The sequence below is a fragment of the Corythoichthys intestinalis genome, chromosome 16, assembly GCF_030265065.1.
Source record: "Corythoichthys intestinalis isolate RoL2023-P3 chromosome 16, ASM3026506v1, whole genome shotgun sequence".
Taxonomy (NCBI): Eukaryota; Metazoa; Chordata; class Actinopteri; order Syngnathiformes; family Syngnathidae; genus Corythoichthys; species Corythoichthys intestinalis.
The window spans coordinates 17,955,013-17,967,662 of record NC_080410.1 but is presented as its reverse complement, the minus strand read 5'-3'; the positions used below and the strand labels follow the sequence as shown (position 1 = coordinate 17,967,662).

Genomic DNA, 12,650 nt, shown 5'->3' with positions numbered 1-12,650 from the left:
GCCTTTGAACTTCACGTATGTTTTTTTTTTTTTTTGGGGGGGTGGGGGGGGCAGTTCCATTCAATTAGTTAAATAAACGTATTTGATGTGAAAGATGTTATAGAATGGATCTTGTAACAACGTGTGAACCATAAAAAGTAACACCAGTTACTTTGCCAAGTAACTAATTACTCTTACATTGAGGTAAGTGAGTTACTAACTCAATTACTTTTTGGTAGAAGTAATGTGTAACTGTAATTAATTACTTTTTTAAAAGTAAGATTAACAACACTGGTTATTATTGTCATGTGTGCCATTAAAAGTTTGGCAACAGCATACAGACAAACGAACCTTTCGACATCCGACGTAAAATTTGACTCGTCATTTGTCTTGACATGTGACGACATGCTCGAAATATGACGATTTATGACAACGTCGCACTTTTATCGTTTTCCCGCAAGACGGCAGATTTTCTAGTGAAAGAAATCAACATGAGTCCCAAGAAGGTTAGTGCAGGTGGTGAAAAAAGGAAAAGGGTGACACTAACTATTGAAATTATGGAAATGATAGAAAAATATGAGCGTGGTGTGTGCGTCAGTGAACTGAATCGACAGACGGCCGGAATATGTCTACAATCTCGAGGACAACTCTCATTGTTTTGTAACATCGGCAAGGAAGTCGCCAGGTTTGTCAGGTTTTTAATCATTTATTTCAGACCTTATGCAACACAACACGGCTACTGTCCGCTGTAGCCGACGCCAACAACAACAGAACATGAAAAGAAAAATTAAAAATTCCCCACTTATTTGCACCTCTATCACTCTCGTCAGTCACAGGGTGCGTTCAGCAACAGCATGCAAAACACAACAGACACATTAGAACCCATTCGGTACATTATTATTGTGTTATTATTATTATTATGATTTGTATTCATAATTTTTTTTGTTTTTCTTTGTATAATTGCTACGTGTAATTGTATCCTTAGTGTTTATTAAGCCTAGGTTTTTGGGCTGTGGAACAATTTAACCCCTTTAGACCTGAACATGCTGCTGAAGGACATGACACATTCACGTCTCTAAATGAATAAATATACTGAATTCAGTTGCTATTGCCACTTCTGGGAGATCATTTTAGGAGACACTTTACCCATTAAAATCGAATCATGAGGTTTAATACACCCTCTTTATATTTTTGGCCCTTTGAAAATGGCTGAGGCAAAATGCAACTTCAAAAAGGCAAACGTAAGTGCTCATTTCTCGTCAAAAGCAATGTAACTTTAACATTAAAAATTACCAATAAAAACATGAAATATCCCCGACCAAAAAAATTGCACTTTGTTCTGGTATTTGAGTAGAGTAAAAATCAGCGAAGATTTTTTTTTTTTTTTTTTTTGCCCAGCAGAAAAAATTGCAGGTCTGGAGGGGTTAATCAAATTGTGATATATTCTTATGGTAATATCCCGTTCGACATACGAACATTTCGACTTACAAACCAGGTACTTCAACAAATTAAATGTTTTTGGCGCAACCGTGACGATTGGGAGCGAAATCGAAAGTGTCTAAATTGTGTGAATTTTTGTAGGCTTGAACAATGTGAATTGGTCAAACCGTCTCGGTTGCCAAAACGTGCAGAGAAAAAAAATACGAATATTATGTGGAAAAAAAACTTCAAATACTCACAACTAACCAGATGCCATAAATTCATTTGTAGAATTTACAGTGGTTTTGTTCTGTTTAGCATGCAGAATTTGGTGGGAGGCCAAGTGTGTTGTACATCATAAGAAGAAACAGACTGTATTTGGACATGAACATGAAAATGACAACCAAGGGTCAGAGAAAGATGCAGGTCAACACTAGGGTCAACATGACAAGGATTCCACGAGGGCTGTCTTGGCAAGAGGCACATTTAAGTCAATAAAATGTGCGTTTTTGTTACAAGGGAGGGATTTTTGCATGCATCATCGAAACCAGGAGAACAGCACAAATTAAATACGGGCAAACTCTTTTATCATTGTGATCCTGGGAGGAGCCTGGGACTGCCATTAAAATAAATTGCCTTACCTCGGGGGTCATTTGGCTAATTGTGGGCAAATCATAACCAGCACCCAGGAAGTTGGGAGCGTAGACCTGCAGCTGAAAGTCGCTCAGCCATTGGAAAACTGCCTCTGAACTCTACAGGAGAAAAGATAGGAGGGCACTGTCACTGGTTCCATGTCAGCAACGTTCTCTCTGCAGGGCCTCGTGGCACACGGGCCACAAATGACTACAAAGAACTGCCCATATGCCATTTTAAGATTGCCAAAATCTATGGATGGTTAACATAATTTCATAACCTGTCCCGCTGAATGCTTATTGATTGAATAAACTTTTCTGTTCCAATTAAAATGAGAATGACTAAACACAGGCCAAAAACAACAACAACAACAACAACATTATCTTCTTCACTCTTTACAGGGCTCTCATTGGCTGATGAGCATTCACAACCATTCCTCCCACTTTGAATAAATTGGACATCTATGGCTGTCAATGGCACGCAATGAGTTAAGTACTATTACATTTATTACACCCCCCGCCTAAAATAAACTTAAATAGCTTTTGGGGGCCATGTTTATATTAATTTTATATTTTTCACATGAACATACAACCATTCACACAGACCTTCCAACATACAACAACTTGGAGTGTTCAATTAGCCTACCATGCATGTTTATAGGATGTTGGAGGAAACCAGATTACCCAGAGAAAACCCACACAGGCACAGAGAGAACAAGCAAATTCCACACAGGAAGACCATTAGCATGGGATTGAACCCTTGATCTCAGAACTGTGAGGCAGACGTGGTAACCACTCCTCCACTGTGCCACCTTAGTTCTTAATACATAAAAAAAATATATAGTATATAAAAACTATACGAAAGAACTTCTGGAGAAATGGCAGGAAGTGAAAGTTTTAATTGTGAAAATGGTAAAAAAGACAAAAAAGAACATTTTAATGGTGGTCGTGAAACACCTGTGAATACCCCTGGTCACTTCTTGTTGATATTGGGTCACTTCCTACTGATTTTCAGTTAATTCCGGGTCACTTCCTGTTGATTGTAGTGAAATTCTGGTTCACTTCTTGTTGAGTTCAGGTCACTCACTGCCTCTTCACTTTGGGGCATTTACTGGTCACTTCCTGTTGATTTTGGGTCACTTCCTGTTGATTCAATTCTGGTAGATTTTTGGTGGTAAAAATAATGACCACTACTGAAAATACTGTAATTCAGTTATACTAACTTGCTTTCACCATACTTACAGCCTGTTCCACGTTCGATACTTTCCCTGCTTTCAAATGAGATCATTTATGACATACAGTATTTTTATCAGCAAAACATGTAGTTTTGGTTTGGTAAGGTAGGGGTGTGGCAAAATATCTGCAATGGTGATATATCGAGACACTTTGCATCCCAAAAAGGTTATCAATATAGTCATGCCAAGAATCGAGATATCGTTTTAAAAAGGTGTCAATAAACTCTATGGCTGCCATTAACGGCGCTTGACTGGGAAGGGCGAATGAACGTTCATTTGTTCAAAACCAGAGCATTCACAATCACTCTTTCCGATTTTCAGGGCGTTTACAGGTGAATTTCTGTTCATTTTAGGGCATTTATTTTACAGGTCACTTCCTGTTGCGTTTGAGTCATTCTCTATAATCCCAGGTCACTCCCTGTTCTGTAACCCCAAATCAACATGAAGTGACCCATAAAATGCCAAAATTAACAGGAAGTGACTAAAAATCAACAGTTAATGACCTGAAATTGGCCAAAATTACCTCGTTGCCTGGCATTGACTGCCACTGATAGCCATAGAAGTGGGAGGGGCCCATTTGAAGTGGGAGGGGTTTATTTGCGGCCATGCTCCCAGTTCAAATGGGTTGGATGTCTACTCATAATAAATTTACAGCAGAAGGATGAAGAGCTTGTTTATCTGTTTATTAGTTGTTTTGTAGAATATCCTAGAATGATTTCCTGACCAATATATCGTGAGATAATCTTCATCGTGAGCTTTGTATCGCAGAGGTACCAAGAGGTTCCCCTCCCCAGTGAAAAGCATCCAACGTTGTTACTCAATATATATTATATATACACCGTATTTTTGGGACTATAAGTCGCAGTTTTTTTCATAGTTTGGCTGGGCGTGCTTATGTGTAAAATTATTAACCCATTATTATATAATTTCACCTGCTATTTTGGTGTTTTGGAGTGACACTGATGGTAAACTTGGTAAACTTGTTAGCATGTTCTTTATGCCATAGTTATCTGAATAACTCTTAATATCTATGTTACGTTAACATACCAGCCACGTTCCCATTTTGTTGTCCATGTATCATGTAACATTATCATACTGTACACCTATTCAGCATGTTGTTCTCATTGTATTTTTATTTTAAATTGCCTTTCAAGATGACATATGAATCTATTGTATGTGTTGGATTTTATCAACTAAATTTCCCCCCAATACTCCGGTGCGACTTATATATGTTTTTTTCCTCTTTGTTGGGCATTTTATGGCTGGTGCGACCTATACTCGGGTGCGACTTGTAGTCCGAAAAATACGGTATATATATTTTGTTTGTTTGTTGGTCCTTCCCAGTTTGTATGTATATTTTGTTTGTTTGTTGGTCCTTCCCAGTTAAAAAGGGCTGTCTATTGCAGTCAATGGCAGCCAACAAATTAAACGAAATAGATCATTTACACCTATGATAAACCTGGCAACTGATCAAACGTTGAATGATTACCGGTACACTATATTATTAGGGCCTGCCTCTAGGAGACAGATGGTCCTAAAAATATGACATGATCGCACACATATTCACACACAAATTAACCAGCATTTTATGACTATCACATATCTCTGCTGCAAAAACTCACTCGAACACCACCTTCAAATACTGTAATTACAAAACACTAAGTGACCTTCAATGCCAGTCCACTTCAGTAAATGACAGCTTGTTGTAAACTCTTACACACCTCACGTAGAGAGCGAATGTGCCCACACTGCGTGCCAGCATACACATACACACACTGAACTAAGGACTTGGGCTCCTTTTAGTGATCAATACAAAATATGGACATTGCTGCAAAGGAAAATCAGAAGCTTCAACTAAAAGGAGTGGAAGAAAAATAAAAAATAAAGGGTATAACAAAGAGTCGGACAGGATTACTCACTAGCATACAGTACATCACAGATTCACTTGTTACAGACCCACTCACCGTGTCATGGCCACATCCGAACACCCGCAGCACAGATGATGCCAATTGTGAAAGAAACCGCTGGGACATCTTGATGTGTGTGGCTGTGTCCCAATGTGGTCAATTGGACGGAGAAGCTAAATTGTCCTCATGTTGCTAATTGTGGTGTGTTTATTTTTTTGTGCGTGTTTGTATGAGACAGAGAGCGAAAGAGAGAGAGAAAGAGAGAGAGGAATTCATCTGTATTTTGGAATTGCCCTACCTTCCCATCTCCTGGCGCCTCCCCCTTCCTGTTCATTGTGGCATCGTAAGGTGGCGCTTCATGGAGAGGGCAGCCTGATAGGCTCGATGTCCGAGAGGAACTGGCAGAACCTACTGAGAGAGATATCATTGGCTGGGTTCAAATTATCAACATACCATTGAAAACAAGCATCAAGCAACAGATGATTTTACTTGACTCTCTAAATGAGATAATTGCCAATCAAAATTCAGTGTTTGATAAGTAACCAGTCAGATTTCAGCCTTGTCAACCAGTATCACCATTACTCGTCCCGCCTACGTCCCCTGCCTTGGCCATCTGTCTGTAAAACACGCCAAGATGTGGGTATGTTTGTATTTCTGTGTGTACAGAAGACACAGTGACGTCTTAAAAGAGCAGAATATCATTCCTTTAGCTTTTTGGTAAGTCTCTTGTTTGGTCTCAGTTTAACACACCTCCCTTCTTGTTGTTCTCACTAGTTACATAACACTAGCAACCCATTTTTTGTTTTGCATTTTATTTTCCAAGTTTGAAATAGCCATAAAATGTATCTATTCATCTTATCACCGTCATCTCGTTAATATTGAAGAATTTTTTTTAAGTGTACTGTGTATCCACCTTTGAGGAATACAGGTGTTATACAGATGAAATAGAAGTGTTGTTTTTATACATCTATTTATTATTACTATTATTATATTATAGTCAAAATGATCCACCTATTTACTGCGAAATTTATACTGTATACAGTATAATGCAGTGGTACCTCGACATACGATCGTTTCGACAAACGATCTTATCAACATCCGACGTGAAATTTGACTCGCCATTTGTTTCTACATCTGACGACATGCTCGAAATACGACGACATGACAGCACTGCAGACGAACGCATGGCAGATTTTCTTGTGAGAAAAATCAACACAGGTTTCAAAAAGGTTGGTACAGGTGGTGAAACAAGGAAAAAGGTGACGCTTACCATTGAAATGATGATGCAAATTATGGAAAAAATATGGGCGTGGGTGCTCATCCGTGAACTGGCTCAACAATACATCTCCACGGTCCTCCTCTGACCACCGTTCACCAGTCTTTATAAGTTAAGGTGACAATTATTATTGTGGTAACGTCAAACAAATCGCCAGATTCGTCAGGTTTTTAGCAATTATTTCAGAACTTATCCAACACAAAACGCCTACTGTCTGCCGCAAAAGTTACAAGTCGTTACATTATTACAGGAATTATTATTAATATATTATTATTCCGATTTTCTTTTTAAAATAATTTATATGTTTTGCTATGTGTAATTGCCATTTGCAATAGTACCAGCAATATTTATTAAGGATTTAATGTAGGTTTTTGGGCTGTGGAACGAATTAATGGAATTATAATGTATTCTTGTGGGAAAATCCTGCTCGACATACGACCATTTTGACTTACAAACAAGGTCCTGGAACAAACTAACTTCGTATGTAGAGGTACCACTGTATATGTATGACTGGTTGCCATGTATATCAATCAAGTTATAAGATGGATGATAGGCTGATGTTTATTTATTTTATTTATTTATTTTATACACACACACGTTTATATATATGTATGAGTACACCCCTTGCATTCCTGCAGATATTTAAGTATATGTTTTCATGGGACAACACTGACAAAATGACACTTTGACACAATGACAAGTAGTCTGTGTGCAGCTTATAGAATAGAGTTAATTTATTTTCCCCACAAAATAACTCAAAAATGTAGCCATTAATATCTAAACCCCTGGGAACAAAAGTGAGTACACCCCTTAGAAACTACATCCCTAAATGTCCAAATTGAGTACTGCTTGTCATTTTCCTTCCTAAATGTCATGTGACTCGTTAGTGTTACTAGGTCCAGATCAGATGTGCATAGGGAGCAGGTGTGTTCAAATTTGTAGTGCAGCTCTCACACTCTCTCATACTGGTCACTGAAAGTTCTAACATGGCACCACAAGGCAAAGAACTCTCTGAGGATCGTTGCGAGGATTGTTGTGCTACATGAAGATGGTCAAGGCTACAAGAAGATTACCAACACCCTGAAACTGAGCTGCAGCACAGTGGCTAAGATCATCCAGCGTTTTAAAAGAGCATGGTCCACTCAGAACAGGCCTCGGGTTGGTCATCCAAAGAAGCTGCGCACACGTGCTAAGCATCACATCTAAATGCTTTCTTTGAAAGATCGTCGCAGGAGTGCTGTCAGCATTGCTGCAGAGATTGAAGAAGTGTGGGTGGGGTCAGCCTGTTAGTGCTCAGACCATACGCCGCACTCTACATGAAATTGGTGTGCATGGCTGTCACCCCAGGAGGAAGCCTCTTCTGAAGACAGTACAAAAGAAAGCCCGCAAACAGTTTGCTAAAGACATGTCAACAAAGCACATGGATTACTGGAACCATGTCCTATGGTCTGATGAGACGAAGATTAATTTGTTTAGTTCCGATGGTCTCAAGCATGTGTGGCGGCGACCAGGTGAGGAGTACAAAGATAAGTGTGTCATGCCTATAGTCAAGCATGGTGGTGGGAATGTCAAGGTCTGGGGCTGCATGAGTGCTGCAGGTGTTGGAGAGTTAAATTCCATTGAGGGAAATATGAACTCCAGCATGTACTGTGAAATACTGCAGCAGAGCATGATCCCCTCCCTCCAGAAACTGGGTCGCAGGGTAGTGTTCCAGCATGACAATGATCCCAAACACACCTCCAAGATGACCACAGTTTTACTGAAGAGGCTGAGGGTAAAGGTGATGGACTGGCCAAGCATGTCTCGAGACTTGAACCCAATAGAACAAGCAGAAGGTGGAGGTGCGCAAAGTCTCAAATATCAGGCAGCTTCGCAACGTCGTCATGGAGGAATGGAATAGCATTCCAGTGGCAACCTGTGAAACTCTGGTCAACTCCATGCCCAGGAGAGTAAAGGCAGTCCTGGATAATATTGACAGTTGACATGTTGTGTGTTAATATTGACAACTTTCACTAAGGGGTGTACTCACTTTTGTTGCCAGGGGTTTAGTTATTAATGGCTATATAAAATAAATCAACTCTATTATATAAGCTGCACACAGACTACTTTTCATTGTGTCAAAGTGTCATTTTGTCAGTGTTGTCCCATCAAAAGATATACTTAAATATCTGCAGAAATGTGAGGTGTGTACTCACTTTCGTAAAATACATTCTATACACACATATACAGTATATATCAGTTCTGTTTTCATCATCAATGACAAAATGAAAATATTTCGTCAACGAATAATTTTTTTCATGACGATGACGTCACGATGATCCGCTGAAAACGTGTCTTGGGAGACATAAACATAACGAGATGGATGCCAGTTCTCGTCTGACGACACGTGAACAAGATGAAAATTCGCCATAGTTTCCGACATAAATTCACAATGTTTGATATTTTCTTATTGTATGTGTAGTTTGGTCATGTGACGTGCTGCGCCTCTCCCTAACCTTCCCGCCCCACCAGGGGTCGCGTTAACCGAATATTTTCCGTCGTTGACCGATTTTTTAAAACGGTGACGGAAAAAACTGAAGTCCAGCCGTCATTTTGACCGGTGGCAATTCACACCCCAGACCACAGGGTGGCGAGTGAGCATATTAATTAGCTATTGTCTCTCTTGATGCATGACGTCGTTGGCCTTACTCTGAAAAAATGTCAAGGCAACTGAGTGTCTGAAGTTTCTTCAAAAAGCCCCAAAACGACGATGATGTTGATAAAAGAGGTGAAAAAACAGGGACTGCACAAGTGGGCACGCAATTCAAGTCCATGCGCACCAGGAGGAAAGTGTGAGACTACGTTCAGGCCACAGCAGGTGAACTGTTATTTTCATTGTTCCATATGCTACATATGGTAGGCTACCTACCTACTGGGGCCTCAGTGACGTTTCTTATTCTCGCTATATGATTATACAACTTTAACATTTGTTAATAATACGTTCGGTGTGTAGTATCATCCATCACTTTTCCTTTTTAAATGGGCACTTATAAGCGAACGCAAGAAGTAACAACGGGAACATTTTTAAACAGGCATTTCACGGGAGAGCATTTCGACTCTTCGGCCAATCATATAGCGAGAGCGAGTGGATAGTGAGGGGACCGCGCGCGGCTCTTAAGTGTCTCTGTCACGTGACTGTCGTAGCCGGTGTAGGCGGGTAACACGCTCGGCCAAATGGACACACAAGTACGGAAGGTGAATTATGCCAAACAAAGGGTCACCACAATGTCATTATCATCATTTAAAAAAATTTAAGTGACGGGTAAAAATAGATTATGACCGGATTTTTATGACCCTGTCAGTCAAAATGACAGACAACGAAAAAGTCTAGTGCAACCTCTGCGCCCCACACAAAAGCTTAGTCACCATCAGGTGAGTAACCCTGTGCCCATTCCAGGCTAATTTTGTGAAACATACTAGTATTTGGCAGGTGCTGCTTGGTAAGTTTTCTTTCTTATCTTGGCTGGATATGGCATGTTGCTTTAGCCTTTAAATGTCTGTGCTGGGTGATCATCACAAACTAAACTAACTTGTAGCGTTGGCATAGCGTTCGCGTTAGCATTACTATTTAGCGCGGTGTCTTCTTATACTCTTGGAAAACATTTTACATACAGTTCGTGGCGTCCAGGTTTGCTTAATTAATTGTAAATAATGTGCTGCTTACCTGCTGAGTGTGTATTATCATCATGAAAATGGTGATGTCCTCTACAGTTATGTGCTCGTCTGTTAATACAAGTCAACTTTATTTGTATAGCGTCGTGTGGCACCTACAAAGGTCACCAGCAACACGATTAACGCATAGGGTCTCGAGCCTCTTTTCTCGTTTAATTTTTGTTTTGTTTATTGTGCTACCTACAAAGCACAGCAGCAATATTGCACAACAAAACATAATTAAGCCTTATTTTGGCCTTTTTTTTTTTCTTTTGATGCCGCAATCTATCCTCTGTAGTGTTGGGTTCGTCTGGTAGATTGTGACGTATGTAATGAGCACCCTTGTTGTATATACAGTTCTCATCCTCACTTGAAAAAAAAATTGCATGATGGTCATCTGAGTATTTGGCGTGCGAACAGAGTACACATGGAATGCAATTTTTCCTGATTAAATTGCATGATGGTCATCCGAGTATTTGGCGTGCGAACAGGGTACGCATGGAATGCTATTTTTCTTGATTAAAATATATATACAAATTAATAATAAAAACAATAATAAGATTTTCTGTGGAAAAAAATACTGTGCTTCATTTTCTAAGCATGGATAAAATTTGAAGGATTGTATAATACAAGGCTGCAGGAAAAAAAATAGTGATTTCGGGGGCGGGCGCATTATACACGAATTACAAATTTTGTTTGCACTAAGTAATGGTGACAAATTTTGTTCATCTTGGGGAGATTCATGCACATTTTGCAAAGTAACAACAGAACTTTATTTTTTCCATAATACAGCCCTTTTTTCTCAAATCAACCAATTGAAACCTTAAAAAAAAGTTCATTTTAAATGACATCCATTCATTACAATTTTTTTTTTTTAACTAAAAAACCACATGGGTGTTATAAACATTTAATTGCTGCAATCTCGGCAGCACCTATAGCCTGAAGTCTTTATACAACGTGAATGTGATACACCAAAAAGTGCACTATGAATTCACCTGAAGGCTGGTCTACTGACTTGGACTGCTCCAGCAGATGTTCCTTGGCTTTGGTCGATTGAGACAAAACTGTGGCTAGAAGCTGTAAATATGTAAAGAAAAAAATTAGGAACACATGTCATTGTTGACTACTTATACTATTATTTTACTCCTTTTATTATTTACTCCTATTACATTATATGCTTGATGTACAGTGGGGAAAATAAGTATTTAGTCAACCACTAATTGTGCAAGTTCTACCACTTGAAAATATTAGAGAGGCCTGTAATTGTCAAAATGGGTAAACCTCAAACATGACAGACAGAATGTGTGGAAAAAAAAAACAGAAAATCACATTGTTTGATTTTTAAAGAATTTATTTGCAAATCACGGTGGAAAATATGTATTTGGTCAATACCAAAAGTTCATCTCAATACTTTGTTATGTAACCTTTGTTGGCAATAACGGAGGCCAAACGTTTTCTGTAACTCTTCGCAAGCTTTTCACACACTGTTGCTGGTATTTTGGCCCATTCCTCCTTGCAGATCTCCTCTAGAGCAGTGATGTTTTGGGGCTGTCGTTGGGCAACACGGACTTTCAACTCCCTCCTCACCCCGTGGCGTCAAAATGATAACAAGAACGGTGAGCAAAAATCCCTACAGAGAGCTGGGACCACAGTAACAAAGGCTACTATCAGTAACACAATGCGCCGCCAGGGACTCAAATCCTGCACTGCCAGACATGTCCCCCTGCTGAAGAAAGTACACGTCCAGGCCCATCTGCGGTTCGCTAGAGAGCATTTGGATGATCCAGAAGAGGACTGGGAGAATGTGTTATGGGCGGGACGTGTACTTTCTTCTGCAGGGGGACACGTCTGGCAATGCAGGATCTGAGTCCCTGGCGATGCATTGTGTTACTGATAGTAGCCTTTGTTACTGTGGTCCCAGCTCTCTGTAGGTCATTCACTAGGCCTCCTCGTGTGGTTCGGGGAATTTTGCTCACCGTTCTTGTTATCATTTTTACGCCACGGGGTGAGGAGGGAGTTGAAAGTCCATGTTGCCCAACGACAGCCACAAAACATCACTGCTCTAGAGGAGATCTACATGGAGGAATGGGCCAAAATACCAGCAACAGTGTGAGAAAAGCTTCTGAAGAGTTACAGAAAACGTTTGGCCTCCGTTATTGCCAACAAAGGGTATATAACAAAGTATTGAGATGAACTTGGTATTAACCAAATACTTTTTTTCTACCATGATTTGCAAATAAATTCTTTAAAAATCAAACAATGTGATATTCTTTTTTTTTCCACATTCTGTCTGTCATGGTTGAGGTTTACCCATGTTGACAATTACAGGCCTCTCTAATATTTTCAAGTGGGAGAACCTGCACAATTAGTGGTTGACTAAATACTTATTTGCCCCACTGTATGTACATAATCAACACAGTACATAACCTAATCAATACTAGTATATTAATCAGACAATTCAGTTCCTTCCCAGCCCTATTTTTCCCATTATAATGCTCATTTTATATCAAAT

General features: G+C 39.6%; 1 protein-coding gene across 6 annotated transcripts in view; it reads right to left on the bottom strand.

The window, feature by feature from the left end:
• caskin1 (CASK interacting protein 1) overlaps window positions 1–12,650 on the bottom strand; it is a 136,608-nt gene that overhangs the window by 20,693 nt on the left and 103,265 nt on the right. For 5 of the 6 annotated variants that reach the window (XM_057861268.1, XM_057861270.1, XM_057861271.1 and 2 more), the window contains 2 exons: window positions 11,134–11,215; window positions 5,471–5,583 (listed from right to left, as the gene is read on the bottom strand). In XM_057861268.1, coding sequence (XP_057717251.1) covers window positions 5,471–5,583; window positions 11,134–11,215 — 195 coding nt within the window. The remainder of the gene's footprint in view (window positions 1–5,470; window positions 5,584–11,133; window positions 11,216–12,650) is intronic. The other variant, XM_057861269.1, reaches the window with a different exon arrangement.